The sequence below is a fragment of the Oreochromis niloticus genome, linkage group LG7 (assembly GCF_001858045.2).
Source record: "Oreochromis niloticus isolate F11D_XX linkage group LG7, O_niloticus_UMD_NMBU, whole genome shotgun sequence".
Taxonomy (NCBI): Eukaryota; Metazoa; Chordata; class Actinopteri; order Cichliformes; family Cichlidae; genus Oreochromis; species Oreochromis niloticus.
The window spans coordinates 12427378-12444820 of record NC_031972.2 but is presented as its reverse complement, the minus strand read 5'-3'; the positions used below and the strand labels follow the sequence as shown (position 1 = coordinate 12444820).

General features: G+C 37.3%; 1 protein-coding gene across 2 annotated transcripts in view; it reads right to left on the bottom strand.

The window, feature by feature from the left end:
• pde8b (phosphodiesterase 8B) overlaps window positions 1-16580 on the bottom strand; it is a 50897-nt gene extending 34317 nt beyond the window's left edge. Inside the window, exon 1 of one of the 2 annotated variants that reach the window (XM_019360675.2) lies at window positions 16387-16580. In XM_019360675.2, coding sequence (XP_019216220.1) covers window positions 16387-16434 — 48 coding nt within the window. In that variant the 5' untranslated portion in view covers window positions 16435-16580. Of the gene's footprint in view, window positions 1-10801; window positions 12324-16386 lie in introns of those variants that run through there. The other variant, XM_025909056.1, reaches the window with a different exon arrangement.
• Between the last annotated feature and the right edge of the window lie 863 nt (window positions 16581-17443).

Genomic DNA, 17443 nt, shown 5'->3' with positions numbered 1-17443 from the left:
GTAAAGCACCTGTAAAAAATAACAAGTGGATTAAACTTAACATTGCAGACATGCAGGACTGTGTTGTCTCAGACTTGTGGTCCTTACATCAGAGATGTTTGTGTCTAAGCACAAAGACATTCCTGGAAAGCTGAGCAGGGATCACTATCTACAATCATAGTGTGGTCTAACACGGCAAAGAAATAAGGTCAACCAAGTAAGAAATGACCCAACAGAGTTGGTAGGAAAGACTCAGAGCATCTGGTGACTCGGTGTTAAAAGAGCATAAACCTAGTTATAAGAAGACTGAGGGGAATGAGTCATTGTTTAGTGCTTCAGTGACAACAAGAAGCCCAGTCACAAAATATATAATTGGGTTTGTGTGTTGGTTTCTTGAGTATACGAGCAATTTTGTTTTACTTGAGGACGATACAGCCAGATGTGAAACAGAACAGGAAGGAAGGCAGTAGAAATGGGACTGTTAACCAGTGCTGAGAGATCAATTTGGAGAAGGATCAGTCAGCTAAGTTAGTTAGAAGATGATGGAAGAAGTGTTAAGGAAAGCCATCATCGGGGACTATCTCTTCTTAGAATAGCTGACAGAGTCCTCATGAATAGACATGAAGAGGAAGTAAGTGGAAGAAAGTTTTTGATCGAGTGCAGAGACAGATGCTTCTTCGTGTTAAAATAACAGGTATAAATGAGACTATGAAAACTTTCCTGTATATCCACAGCAGGTGAAAACCAACAACCTAGCTAACACAAAATGAAAAAAATAAATAAAGTTGATGCTGATGGCTTATAAATTAAACTTGGTTGAAAGACTGACTGACCTAATGCTTTATGGAGTATTAAAAGAGGCCCATTAACCGTGACATGAGACAAAATCTGTTTTCAAAGAACATAATTTGTATCATCTGTTTTCTGTTTGAATCCAACACCAGCAGATATGTAGAATGACAGAGAGGGAACAGAGGATTCTCAAAGTCACTGAACTGAAAAGAGCCAGGCAACTACAGCATAATATGTTTATTTAAGCTCAGTCTCAATGTAATGGAGCTGTAATACAAGTTGAATTATAACGTGCAGCCAGTGTCCTGGCAGAAAGGTAAGGTAAACGTAAACTACATCAAAGTTTTTTCATTCTTCTTTATAAAGTATTGAGTTGTCATGTCCAGGTTTGTGAAACAAGCCATATAAGCCATTTCCCAAGAACAAGATAAAAGAAATTATTGGTCTTAATTAAATGTCCCATACTACCAGTAGCTGTAAGAAATCAGGCAGGTTGTTTTAGGACAATCTTGTACAGCTCTTATGAGAACTTATTATTTTTGCTCTGTTAAAATCTTTAAAAAAAATCATAATCTACTTTTTTCTTTATGTGGACCAAAGAGTAAATGTTAAAAAGCTGCATGACACAGACATTTTCAATTAAAGTCAATTCACTATGTATATATGGCCGTTGATTTGACTCTCATTTCTCAGTGTCGTCATTAGTAAGAGTGAATTTGATACCACTCGCCTGGAGACACGGGAGGAAAGAGGATGGAAATGTGTAAGTGAATGGACATTACATGTTAGAGATGGGAGACAGTTGAGGGAAGAAGATACTGGTAACACTGTTACAGCAACAAGTCGCAAAATATACTGCAAAGATACACTTTAACAAAATGGCACAAAAATACACGAAATTACAGTAATGTGTTCTTTGTAAACATAGATAAACACTGTAAAAGGACGATGCTGCTGTACAACCTACAGTACAACACAAATTAAAAAAAAAAAAATCAGTCAAGTCATTTCTGTTTATTGATTCAAGCCATAATTTATTGCCAAATTATGCTGCATGTCCCACTACCTCACGCGATGTAAAGAAATTAAGAAACAGATGTTTGTTGATTACACAGACGAATAATCGGCGTTTAAAGATTTATTGATCTACAGTATTTAAACACATATTACATTTTTATAACATCTTATTATGGAGATTACAGTGGAAACAATAAGAGTGTAATAGCAAGAGTTATCAAAATTAAACGGTCACTCAATGACCTCGCTCTGTAACTTTACGTGTTCTGACACTTGGCAGTTTCTGTGGTTCCCAAACTGAAAAATACCATTTACACTTGATTGCAGGATATCTAGGAGGGAAGAAACTTGATTTCTTGAAGAACTTGAAGAAACTAATTTGTTACAATGGTGGAATCCTATTACAGTACCACACTCAAATTCAGCGAGCTCTTTAGAACAACCCATTCCTTCAAAATATTTTGAAAGGCAGACTGCATGGATTCAAAGATTAGGACGTGTGGCCCATATAGGGTATGCTAGTATCTATGATCACAATGGACAAATAAGCTACTTTGCTGTACTGAATTGCTGGTTATGTTTTAAGTGAGCTTTCAATGATACCTGTAACTCTGAAAAACAAACAAACAAAAAAAACTACAGAGTATAACCTATTATAATTGTATATGTACATGTAATATATGTACCCTATCTCCTCCTTAATGGGTGAGCCAATCTGAACGACACTTTGCACAAACATCGTCAGACATGAAGTGATTATTATTTTTTATGTGCTTTTAAAAATCCAATTTCTTTTGATTTTCATGAAAATGTACATTGAGTGAGTCTTATATAGCATTTTTCTACTCTCCTCTACACAACATGCCACATTCACCCACTCACTATCATCTATGCCTTTAAGTGCTTACTAACTACCCAAGGATATTTGGCATGGAGACTAGTGGGAGACAGGGATCAAACCACCAACCTTCCAACCAGTAGATGACCTGCTCTACCTCCTGAGCTACAGCCACCCCAAAATGTGATGTTCTACTCTCCAGTTAACAGTCAATATGCAGCGGTTCTGTATATAGTGTTTGCATTGATTTTTACAACATGACACCAGTGTTCACAAAATTCATAAAAACTCAGCAGTAGATGGATAAGTATACAAATAGTTAATATGAATAATCATTTGAGTCTTTTTTCTTCCAAGCAAAAATGGAAAACAAAAAAAAAAATCCCCTGAAAAGGGAGAGTTTATTGTTTTGGTTTTTTTGGGGTTTTTTTTTTTGGTTTTTTTTTTTTTTACACATTTTGCTAAATTAATTATACCATAAAATAACAAACAACACACAAACACACACAAACCTAATATTTCCCTTTCACGTCACACAGCCCTTCCTTCCCACCCCCCTTAAAAATGCCTTCGGTTTTTAAGCCTATGACTTAGATCTTCGACTAATTACAAACTTCTGAACGTTGGAGCTGCCTTCATCTTGGAATAATTTCAGTCTTTGTTTTTGTGAAGCACTTTGTAATGTTGGCTTTGAAAGGTGCTGTATAAATAACCCCTTAATTGTTTCCTGAGGCCAGGTATATAATGTCATTGCATATACTGTACACACATTGTTATGATACAGATCAAACATTGCTTTCATTGTGAAGGACCATCAAACATTTCGCAGCACATTTAATTGAACAGTTTATTCCCCAGAATGCAATAAACTTAACAAACTTAGTGTATGTTTGATGTGGTCCTTTGAAGGTGTTTTCTCTGTTGATGTTAGATTATAAAGATGACTAGCTAGTTTACAGCATGGCTAGAGAACAGAAACGCTTACGGGCCAGAGTGTAATTGTTTTGAGTAATGACAAAGCGGGTGAATTTCTCATGTAGATTCGACCTTATGAGTGGCTCTTTTGTTGAAAGTCAGACTGTTTAGAAATGAGAAGTGATACAGAATGACGTTACTGTGTCCTTCAGAGCAGGGATAAATCTTTTTTTCTGCTTCTATGCATTATGTCACTTTCAAATTTATCGAAACCAATAAAGAAATGTTTTCGATTTTTATTTTGTATATTGCCAGATAAATACCAAGCACTTGGCGCTTATCGAATTAGGTCCCTCATCATTGTTAACACCAGGCCTTGGTGTCTGCATGAATCACAGTCCTTGCAACAAGGCCTCACCTTATCTGCACTGCAAGTGGCCTTCTTAGAGTGTCTACATGGACTTGAGGTCGGCCTCTGTCTTATCTGTTAGACTTCTGTCCACAGCATGAAGTCAATGATAATCTTACAGTGATACTCTGATATTTTGACGTGACTTAAATCTGTCATGTGAACAAGCTTCTTGACTGCTACCTTCAGATGTTAGGTTCATCCTACAAGTAACAGCATACTGTAGAACTGTAGAGAATAACAGTTCTTGATCACATTTCTGGATTTATCATGTTTGGTTAGCATAATTTAGCATTTTTAAAACATGCTGAGATATTTTTATTAGAATTGTCAATGTTATTAGTTAATGTCAGGGAATAAGTTAAACATTACATGTCTAAAACAGCATGTTAATCTAGTCATTATTAGGACGCAGGTTGGCACTCAAAGAGCCGCCACACAGAACAGCATCTGAGGACATCAGTCAAAATCAAAGCTTCTCAGTATGCTGGGCCTCTATGTAACGATCTAGGTATTTGCCTTAAGGTTGAGTCGGGTTGAGTCCAAAACCTTTCACGCCATGTTGACTGAGGAGTCCAATTTTACTGGAGCTGTAAGTATTAACAGTATCAACATTCACCCTGTTTCAGCTGCAATGGAACTGCGAACTGTTTAGTTTATTCTGTTCCTATTTATGCTGGGACTTAAGGAATTTGCTATTGTAGTGTTACTCTCCAACTTACATGAGTGTATTGGGAACCCAACCTAAGTCCTGCATCATCCTGTAGGTTTCAAGCAGGAGGAGCTTTCAGTCAACTTTATGTGGAGTAAAAAATACAGTCGTTTACCATTTGGCAAGGGAAACTCAATTTCAGTATTTAAGTATGATTGTTCCTGGTACTGCTCAGTCACCACAGAAAAAAACTAAATAAATAACACAGAAAAGCTAAGTACACCCTCACTGCTTCATCTTGCAATTAAATGCACTTGATTAACTGATCATCAGCAAGCATGAGCTCCTCTACAAAAACAGAAGTATAGGTATAGGTTTACTGGTCTCAAGCATTCAGGTGTGTGTTAACACAGTGCCAAGGAGAAGCTAAATCACCAATGACCTTAAAAAAGGAATTTATGCTGCCCATCAGTCTGGTAAGGATTAAAAGTAATTTCCAAACAATTTGAAGTCCATGATTCTAGACGAAGAAAGATTCTTCACAAGTGGAAAACATTCAAGTTCCTAATCTTCCGATGACTGAATGTACCAGCAAATTGATCCCAATGCTCAGAAATCCCAAGAGCTACATGTCAGACTCTACAGGCCTCAGTTAGCATGTTAAATGTTAAAGTTCAGTAGAAATAAGCTAGACAGTACAATTAGAAAAACACTTGAGAAGTATGGCTTGTTTTGGAGGGTTGCCAGCCTCCCTCTTAAAAATAATATGGCAGCACACGTTTGGTGAAAACCAAACACAGCATATTAGCATAAACAGTGTTAATTATGATGATGGTGTGGGCTTGTTTTGCAGGCACAGGTCCCATGCACCTTGCAGTCATTGAGTTGACCATAAACTCCTCTAGAGGCATTCTAGAGTCAAATGTGAGCCCATCTTTCCAACAGCTAAAGCTCAGCCAAAAAGGCTTCGTGCAACAGGACAATTATCCCAAGAAAAAACAGAAAATCTGTAACAGAATAACTGGAAAAGAAAAGAATCACAATGCTGCAATGGCCCAGTCAGAATCCAGAGCTGAGCCTGATCAAAAAAGAAAGCTGTGCATAAATGAATGTCCATAAACCTCAATGAACTGAAGCAATGTTGTAAATCAGAGTTGGCCAAAATTCCTCCATGGTGATATGAAAGACTGATGAAGTCATACAGAAAAAAACTACTTCAAGTTACTTCAAGCTATTCTGCTAAAGGTGGTTCTACAAGCAAATGAATCACAGGGTGTAGTTAGTTTTTCACAGTTTCTGCATTTTGGCTCAGCTTTTGTTAAATAAATAATGACACTACAATACTTTGTGACTATTATTTGGTATTTAGTACCTATAAGATTTAAGATGATCTTTTAACCTTAGAAACCTTAGAAAACTATACCCAATATATCAACTTAGGGTTACCTAATCTTGCTACAAGAGCATGCAAATACATAGCTGCATATGACCACTTACAAACATGATAAGTCTAACGGCAGCAGAGCAGCATATTTTGTAAATAAAGAAAAACTATATTCGAAAAATAGTGCAGACCCAGAGCAAGACAACCATAGCAGTGCTGTGCTAATGTGTGTGTATGTGTATAATAAAAGTGCTGTATTGTTGTGTGATTCTACTCAAATCAACGAAGGAAAGATGAGAAGAACTGGCAAGTAGGCTAACTTCAGGAATGGTGAGACTATGTGCCAGAGAACTGACTGGCCAATTTAAAGTGGTTTTGTATGCGATGATCTCTTATCTCAAGCAAAACCTCTTCACGAGTAGGCTAAACCTGTTACTGTGACGATGCACCCACCTTGGTAACACAGAAAACCCAGGGTTAAAACTGAAGTTGCCTCGCTAAGCCCCTAATCCTGCTTTGTAATGGAGGCTTCTGTTGAATTCTTCTTCTTGAATTTCTGCATTAAGATGTCCAAGAGAAGTAATGACTTAAACAAAAATGCATTACTTTATAGTCAGCAAAAAGAAAATAAGTATGCTTAAGCTACGTAGGTTTATGCTGGGCCCTTTCCATCTGTGACTTGATGATTCACTTGTTCAGTGCTGTCATCCTTACAAACAGCTAAAAAAATTCACTGCTGCATCAGACACTGACATAGGCTTTCCCACACCCTATCCAAAAAAAAGCTAATTTGAATGTTTTTAATCTTATATTTTATATATATATATATATATATATATATATATATATATATACATTGTTATATGTTTTTAATCTTATATTCATCGCAAAAGTTCTTTTTTAGTGTGAAAAATAGGCTCATAACTGAAATAAACAGAGAACACAGAGCTTGCAATGGATGTACGAGTTCTCCTTAATAGCAATATAAATTGTTACATTGTTACTTCTTACTGTTATGCAAGACATCACTGATGTGTGTAAATGAAATCAATAATCTGAGTTAAAGAGTAATTAGAGAGGAGGAGGGACTCTAATGCTTGTAGGGCTCTTGCTTTGGTTTTGATGCATTACAAAGGCCGTGAGGTTTGTGTATGCTTAGCTTTGGTTTGGTGTGCACACTTGCACAGTTGTCATGTGTAAATCAAAATTACAATCTTGAAAGCCAATGTAGCAAAGTATAATGGATCCAGTCTCACAATTTATATGATAAACATTTTCTTGGTTATACTGTGTTTTGTCTGTTTATTAGATATGCTGACTTGTGAATAAATTGCATCTTCAAAAATTATATGGTGTATCTTCTAGTCATAGCACTGGTCTGTTTGTTGCTGACCTACAACTTCATGTATCACCAGCAGCACCATTGTGTTCCAATCCTGATCTCACTTTTGTTTGCCAAAGAAAAAATTTAAAATAGACCTTCTACAAACTGGCATGAGTTTATAAGAATTGCGTTAACTGGGTTTGGTCTGGTTTATTTTATTTTTTTAAGAATACAGAACTTTATCATTGCTGAATTTTTGCATGTTTAATCCACGTTGGACTTGTTAAATATGAGTCAATCCCCAGGGACTACCACGTTATAACATGTAAATAATGCATAAAGCTGGTGCAAAGGTTTTTGGCCTCTAAAGCCGATTTGCTCCATCATAACAACAATACAGAATTCATTAAATAATATATAATTTACAATTAAGGCCTAGAGTTAGAGGCATGGCCTCTTTTGTTAACAGGAGTGCTAACACGGGCAGATGGTATCTGCTATGGCTCATGTCCTCTAATTAAAGTCTCTATAGTTGTGGTTATGATTGTTGTGTTGGTCATTGCGGATGCCAACTGTGACGTCAACCTGTAGAAATGCAGTGCTTGAGGTACGTGGGATTTGCTGCAGTTTTCTTCAGAACGCCTCATCTTCTCCAACTGCAGCAGCACACTCCCTCTCTGTCATCTGACAATCTCTATTCTCCTACCCTGAAATATTATGAAATGCTAGCAAAGACAAATTTATTTGTACATTTGTGTCTCTAACCCAGCCTCACCACATGCACTAGGCTACCAAAACTAAATTAGGTGCCAAAACAACACCAAATGTGTTAGCATCTGCTATTGTGCAAGTTGACATTTGCATGAGCAACAGTCACAACCATAACCTACTAGTGAACTAGCCGTCTTTACAGTGTTTGCGCTGATTTGAGTATTTTTAATGAAATTACCTAACAAATAACATGTGTGCGGTCTGAAACAAACTAAGACTGGAATTCCTGTATTTTAGTTTGTTTCTCTGCACTATAAGCAGAAATGTGAGTCTGTGTATTGCAGATGCACCTTGCTACCCAAGTTTGCTAGCATAAGCTGATAATTTTGCACTTCACCCTATGGTCTGAATATGGTCACTTGTGACCTCAGAAACCATCAGCACCAACAAAGAGGAGCTGCAGACTCCAGAAACCAGTGGGTCACGTCACAGAAATTACTTCCATCTTTTAAATACAGTCTGTGTTCTAAACAAGATGTGGCTGGATGATTGTGAGAATCTGCCAATTCATGCTTTTGTTGGATTATTCCTTTTTTAAATCAGCGCCTTGGCATGAAGCCCTGTGGGGAAACCAGTACAGGTCAGCAGCATCAGCTCCTTTACATGTGACTGTTCACACCCCTGATGTACTGACCAGAGGGGTAAACAAATGACTGGTGTATATAAACATGCACACACACACACAGGAGCGTGATCAACACCGTGGCAGATGATCGAGATCCTGCAGGGTAAGGCAGATGGTTTTAATAATAAATGGCATCATTGATCCTGTCTCAGTCGTGGAGGGGGGTACTGAGAGAGAGCGGTAAGGAACTGCTGACAAACCAGGACACACACACACTGTCTGAGCTACACTTAACTCATGACACGAATCTATAAAAAGTACTCAACTGCTGAACCTAAATGTTATCAAACTGTTTGCTATAATTTCAGCTCCTGGCAAGAAACCTCGTGTTAAGGTGACTTATGTTTTCATTCATGGGAACGACTCATGTCATATCGATGTCTTGTCGTTTCATGTGTGCCAAATTTCTTCCATATTAGGAGCAGACAAGACAAATATCAGGAAAAATGAATGAAAAGTGTTAAAGACTATCGACAAATGTGAAATAAGGACAGTTTTAAAGCTTTTTAATGTGAACAATCAAAAGCAACTGGAACCACGTTAGACTTGGATGATTTTATTATGTAAAAGTGTCTGAATCTCATCCAGGCCTGAATGGGTTAATGTATTCTGAGAGTCTGATGACACGATCATCTGCTAGACTACTTCTTAGCAAAACACAGTTATATCCTCTGGGGTTTGATCATAAATATGAAGAAGTATCTGTTCACATGCTTCCTCATGAGAGAAATCCTTCATCAAGTAAAAAGCACACAAACTTCATGAAAAGATTTGAAAACTGCTAAGCAGAGCAGCGCTGGGCTCAGTTTTGTCTCAGTCTTCACGTGGTTATCAACGTTTTAAATATCTGGAATATGTTTATTAAGTGAGCCGCTTACCTTTTTTCAGTATAAAAAATAGTGTTTATTTTTTTAAAAACGTATTCTCTGAAAACTTTGAAATGCATTTAACGTACTTATTCACAAAATTTGGCGGTTTCCGAAAGCTTGACTCCTGCATTACAGATTATTACATTAAATTAATAGCAATTAATTCTATTTTCCACGATGACTCAAATAATAATCTTCTTCATATTGACTTAATTTATTCGATTAATAGGTTTTTACACATCTTAAAGCAAACAGTGTCATAAATGGGGTATAAATGGGGTATAAAGTTTTCAAATCTGAGCTGATCCTCTGACTTTGGGCAATCTGAAACACACTTTGCATTTTGTTGCTGAAGTACTGACCCACTGGATGTACAGTTGCTCATTTCATGGCTTTGTCTGCTTCCGGGAACCTCTGCCTGGAGCTTTGGGGCTGTACTCAGAGATAATGAACAAACAAGCTTTTCTTATAGCACAGATTTAGACTACAAGAGATGGCTGATGGTGAGAAACACGCAACGTGGGGATTTTAGGGAAAGCTAGACCCGAGTTTGGGGTTTTTGTAAAGTACAAACTTCTGGTAACCCTTGCCTTTAAAACAGTGTAGCACTTATATAGAACATGGTTTCATAACACACTGCAGAGTACATATGTAATCATGTATAAGTGCTTAGTAACGCATTTATGAGCAATTATAACTCTCCTGTGGACACAATGAAGTGGACTGTGGTGCAAACACATGTTATAAAGAAATACTAAATACAAATATGGTCTGTCTTCTGCAGGTACTCTTCAATAGAAACTTAAAATGCCCTTATCTTCTTATTGTGTTACACACTGCTCCAGAGTCCTCAGTCCAACGTGTAAGCTCATTCTTAAGCTTAACACATTTTGTGCATTAAAATACAATTATGCAGCATAACACCCTCCCTACACCAGATCCTTTAGTAAGGCCACCGTCATACTTTCAATTATCATCATTGTTACACACATGGCTGGCTGCAGGCATGGCTTGACACAGGGCGAGTTAATGAGGAGGGATTGAATGAACTGCAGCCAGATTTCTAATCCCGGACCCACAGGTTTGGGCCTCATCTACTAACAAACAACAACAATGGCCCTCTCTCAAGTGTGCTTTTCACTCACGACTCTGCTGATGCGGTGACCATATGCCAGCATACCCACGTTCGGTTCATTCAACGCGTTCCACTGTCACAGACACTGTACCTTGACGCTGGTGTGGCTGGTCTGCGTCTCGGCCTCGATGCGGATGTGCCCTCCGCTGTTCTCCTTGCGATCCCGGCACGAGTTGTTGCGCGAGTGCCGACTCTGGTAGGTGATGACGGAAGGGATGGTCTCGGCCGCATCGGTCTTGATGAAGAGCCCGTGGAGCGTGGTTGCGTTGCCCTGAGAGATGGTGGTGGTCTGGTGGGGGGAGTTGGATTCGTCTGAGTCTCGGCAGTAGATCACCCCGCTCTGAGAGACGTGGATACTGGGAGCGCAGCCCATACCTCAGCGACGTGCCTCCGGAGTCAGATCCCAGATAATAAACACCGACTCGTGGGTACCACCTTCCTGTCGTCCACAGCTGCCTGCACACAGGCTGCTGTTTTCTCCGGGCATCGGCTGCGGGGTCGAATCGCTCTCTCCTCCACACTCCTCCGTTCGAGAACATCAAGGGAGGGAAAACGTGAGGTGTAGATAATTATTTAATGCATGCGACCTACGAATTCGGTTTTGTCCAGAAGCTCCCGCTATTGGCGGATTTTGGACTTCGATTTCATATTGAGGACAAAATGTGTTTCAGGCTATGATCTAAAGCTTCCCGATAACCCGTTCTCCCCGCCGGCGCTTCCATCAAATGACCCGGACTAATGAATAAAATTAATAGATGGTCTAAACCACCTGGCGGCTCTTCATCACCTCTTGCTTCATATCCGGCTTTGTTTCTCCGCTCATCCTCGGTGACATGGTCGCATTTTCGGCCTGTGATGAGTAGGCTTTATGAAATCTCTTCTATCTCTCTACTTTAGTTATTCTGCTTGCTGATCATTGGCCACGGTCCATCTCCCTCTCTTCCTTTCTGCTTCCTAGTCTCTCTCTCTCCTCCCTCTATCTCCATCATACCAACATTGTATAATTTTTGAATCTGCAGAATGAGCCTTCATAACTCCCAAGAGGCCATGCTGTGACTCCAGGGGTCATTTAAAGCCCCACGTGAATTATGCATAATACTATCACAGTAATGGGAACCTGATGAAACACCACTTACTGTTTAAACAGCCTCCCACCTCACCTTTAGGCACGTGGTTAATTTAGAGAACAGGGTACATTTACTCTTCAGCTGAAATCATGGTAGTTTCCAGACATACAGTTTTTTGTTTTTTTTTTTTGGTATGGGGAGGCATGACATAATTGTTTTCTTGAAGAACTTTTTTTTTTTTTTTAATAAAATGTGCTTATAGACCACTTTTACTGCCTTTTGTTAGAGTTCTGCTGCCAAAAATAAACTAGCATTTGACATGTAAGCACAATAATCATTATAACATTTTTATTTAAACATTCTACCATTCTACCACTCAAGATTAGGATAGTTGGTAATAACGTGCTTATTTGTTTATTGAATGTGATACTAACTGGATCAGGAATTCTGTAAATGCCAGTTATTATTTAATATATTATATTTATCCTTAAACATAATTATGTTTTTTAACTGAGTATCTAAGCAGATGTGTCACATAATGCATTTAAACTGTAACAAAACTGCACTCCATTGTATTTTGTATTAAATTGTTTGCTTCAATATTTTGGATTTAAAAAAATATTATTATTTACCATCAATAAAATTAAACAGGCTCTAACAATGTGGGCTTGTTACCAAATCATGACCCGGTGATGGGTGTAATCTTAAATCTCTCTGGTCAGTCATATATATATATGTATGTGTATATATATATGTGTGTATATATATATATATATATATATATATATATATATATATATACACATACATATACATACATATATATATTTATATGTGTGTGTGTGTGTGTGTGTGTGTGGTGTGTTTGTGTGCGTAGGCATTAGGGAACAGGAAGTGAAGTATAGAACTGAATAGAATAGAATAGAATAGTCACAAAGCAACATAAATTCATTTTTGGCACATTTGGCTTTAGAGTAAAAAACTGCAGTCTGTAATAATGCAAGAATATGACATCCAAAAAGGTCTCCAAAATTAGAGCAAAATTAAAATAACCATCTTCCATGACATCTTATTTAAAATATTCACAGCTGTAGGAATAAAAGTTGTTTTGTAAACCCTTTTCTTACCCAAGAGGACTCCATAACACCAATTTGATGTTAACAGCTGAAAGGACTGATGGTGGGGAATTAATCTGGCCTGATGTATAACTCAGAAGTTTTCATGATACTACTTGCATATTGCTGGTATTCCATTACTGAGTTCATGATGGCCATAGCGTCCAGGTCTGAAAATCATAGCCATAGCTACAATGAACATGCATTCTTTTTGTGGCCCCCAGGGGGCGTTACCTGTGGTAGCAAAAATACTCCAGTTTCTTTGGGAGAATAACCCTCTGCCCTGACCTCTGCAAACACTTTCCTGATGATTTTATTGCCTTAATCACACTTTTTAAGTCATATTAAATAAAACACTTAGTCCACATTAGTCCATGTATATCAGAAAAATAGATTTTTCAGTTTAAGCTAACTTGTGACTAACAACTGATTACACAATGAGAATGTGGTTTCACAGTCAGATCCACCTCTACTTTGTCATACATGCTTTCAAAACACCAAGACGGTGACAGCAAGAACACTCAACTTAAGGATTCAAACTGGACCTCACCAGCCAGTTGGTGATGTCATGGTGGCTATACCCATCTTTTATACTTTACACTTTTTGGTAGGCTACCTAATATTACAGGATGCAGAATGACCTTAAAAACAAAATAACAATAACAAAAATAACAATATTTCAGGAAAGGTACAGTGATGATTTCTACATCATTAATAAATGTTATAAGTGCCTGATATACAGTCCATGCACAAACTCTTAACCTTACTGTGACGTTTAATGCATACTCATTCAACATGTGATAAACTTATTTGCTCTTGCCACACAGTCAACTGCATATCATTTATTTAAAATCTAACTGCACAGTTTATTCATATTGACTTATGTTAACTTTGTCCTTCAACAAACTAATTTAATGAGGTACTTTTTCCTGAATTATTTTTTCACATTAGCAGTTAAGGACTTAAACCACTAACACACTTTGGTCAATATTCTATTGTTATTTTCAAGTTTTTATCATTTTAACCATCAAGCAAAATCGATAACAATTACATGAACTGCTTAATAATTTCACAAATGAAAGAGCTTTTGTTTTCTTTTCATTGCCACCTTATGCTGTGAATTTGAAACCACTGGATAACAAAACAAGCAAACTGAAGACATTGTCTTGGAGTCTGGGAAACTGTGTTTCACTTTTTTTTCCCCACTTTTTTTGTGAAGTAAACAATAAATTAGTCAATTAAAATTATTTTGAAGCCATACCCTCCAATATAATTTGTAAAACTTTACAAATATGAATGACATAATCTCAGAACATATAACAAACATTTGTTTGAACATATTCTTACTTAGTGCTGCATTTAGCCGTAAGCAAAACAGTCATATTTAGCTTATTTTTATTTGCAATCACCCACCCTTTATTCATTTAGGCAAGACTCCTAAATGAGGACTGCACATAAATAAAATATTCTTTTTCAAACTATAGTATAATGTTTAAAAAAATTGCTGGTATATTTCATCAGTGGAGGGGGTAGTGTTAAAACCTTTCGAAAGTATTCCTGCTGATAGTGCTTTAAAACAGTTATTCATATAACTGTATTAATATAGGGAAAAAGGCTAGCCATCAAAACAAAGTATCGCTGCAAACATACACAGTTACAGAGTGTTTTCTACATGAGAACATATTAAGAGAAGCACTTTAGCAGTGCCTCTAGAAGCAGGTCTGGTTTATGTCCATGTGGGCAAGCAAAACATATAATTTCAGTGACTGATTCTCTCAGCATCACTTCAGCCGTTCCATCCACATGTACCACATAACTATACAACTGATTTGATTTATTGACCTGACAGGTGATCCCCAGAGACAGACACATAGAAATAAGATATGGAAGAAATGGCCCCATACTTTTGGAGCTCTAATATCCAAAGATGAATAGGGAGAAGTGAAAAAGCTGTATTGATAAAGTTGTCCTTTGTCAAAAGTAGCCACATAGTACAGTTAGTAGTTGTTTTAAGCTGCTTTCCCTCTAATTCATATTCACTATGGGATAGTTTACTTTTGCTCAGAAAAATATGTTTATTCATATATATTTATTTATGCATTTATAATATATAAATGCAAATAATTAATTTATAAATCTTTATAAATCAAGTTAAAAAACCATATAACATGTAAGCACACTAAACATGTGATTTTCCTATAATTTGTGTTACATAAGTAACTCTATTGAACCACTTAACAGTATGTAAAAAACACTGAGCTCTCACAGTTGCAACATTCAAAAGCTGTGTACACATGCTGTCACACATACGTCACTAATACTACAATGTTACATTCAGTTTTTTTGTTATCAGCTGCAACAGCGTAGCACTATTTCCCTGTGTGATACTGTGTGTGGGTGTGTGATCACGACAAAGGCAATTTTGAGCACACTGGCAGGAGTTTATGTGTCTGTCAATACATTTGTCAGCACACTGGCGTCAAAACACTTCAAGATGCAGTCATAAAACTTTACTGGTGTCTAGCTGAGCGCAAAATAAAGATTATGTTTAAAGATGTGTGTAATCCGACCCAGTAAAGAGTGCGAGAAGTGGGGGCTTAGATAAAAACAACAAACATTCTGGAACAGTTTTTGTTTTAATCTGGTTTGTAGTTTGTAAAGTTCAATTTCACACATGTATGTAGTCCAAGAGCTCACTGATGTCACTGCTGTGAAGTGATCGAAATATGGTCTCTGGCTTAAGGATCTAAATAAATAATAAATATATGGATACCTAAATGAATACAACTCCTCTAACACTGTTTTTAAATACAAAATGTCTGGTTACTTGCATCTAAGAGCACTGAACCTACAGTGAAACCTAATATTACTTGCTCGGTATGAAATAGGCTTCTGCTTAGAAGGCCCTCTGGTGGCCGAGCTCATATATGTTCAACTGGTGGTTCAAATGGTAAGTAAACAGAAAGAAACATAGTCAGGTGGTTGTACAGGATAAAATATCCTCATACGTGCTGAGGGTTCGTCATCCCAGCTCCTCAGTTATCTAGGCTATATTATAGGGTAAAATATTGGCTTTTCATTTGCCAGCTTGGCTGACGACAACTACAAACTATGTAGTAGCGATGTTAATGAGCTTTTCTGACTTGGTCTGCTCAGTTTTACACATGACGCGTATAAAGCAAGAAAATCGAATTTATGATTTGATTATTAAATAAAACAACACAACGTTGTTTCTTTCAAGAATTACACTGAAATAAAATACCGACTATATTCCAATTAAGAACAGATAACAGTGCGACCCCTTCCACTTTTCACGGTAGTCAGTGTAATTTATAATCTTAGATTTCAGCCTGTATTATTTGCTCGTTTTTAGCTCCTTGCTACTAGCCTTAAGCTATAGGCAGTAGGTCTGGAAGTGTACGGTGACAACTAACATAAAGTTTTGTCACTTTAAGCCCAAAATAAGAGTTGGATTTACTTCGGTAAGCGCCTACCTTTCGTGGTCCATTAGGGGGGAAAGTCTCTGGTGACAGTCCGCTCATGTTTCAAAACCAAATATTTTGTCCTTCAGTATATAATGCAAACAGCGGGGAGTTTAAGTAAGCACTGGTTTCGCATCTGAGATCTGTAGGAAGAGCGGCAGAGTTACGTGGAGCTCCACAGGTAGAGAGTGCTGGATGGTTAGTTAGACGCTGGCCTCTGAACTTCATAACCTAGGTTCAGATTGCACCGGGCAGGCCCGGTGTCCGTGTGGCCCTAGTGCCCTTTCACCACGTCCTGGTGAAAAGCAGTAACGTGATATTTTGTGAAGTTTACACAAAATGCTGCATAAGGAGATGTAGGAGGCATTTATACTCCACCATCAGGTTATTTAAAAACCAGTATATCTGACAGTTATAGTCAGGATCGCCTGAGCTCACTTTCCCCACCAGTATCAAGCAATATATTTTCAATGTAACTTTATGTTAGTGATACTATCTGTGCAGCCTTGTAATTTCATAATTTGCATTTATCAGCAAACTGCCGTCTACTTTTGGCCTGTCCCAAGTAATTATCTGCCTTATGGTATATTATTATACAGCGCACAGCATATTATATGACTGTACCATTATTTGAAATTAAAATCTCAGAAGCTCAGAAGAGTTTATCAAACACCGTGATTGCATAATTTGAATCTGGAAAGTCATGTGAATACATTTCTTTTACCAGCTGCCGTGATACTGGCTGTACTTCCTTTTATTTGTTTAACAGCTTTAAAGTGCTCTGCTTTTAAAGACCTTGTTATCATCTCATAAAATGTGTTCCTATAGATTAAACTACCAAAAGAGATATTAAGTAGATTTAACTCCACCTTTAGCATCTACATCAGTACAAGACTACTAATGGTACTATTAGGTTAATCAGATGCAGTATTTGATTTGCATGTTAAGCAAAGTTATTATAACTTTTAAAAAAAAAAAAAAAAAATCTTATTGTAATTTTAGTTTACTTTTAGCATGAGTTTGCTCATTTCATACTAAGAGGGATTTTCAGGAGGAAGACATGAGAACT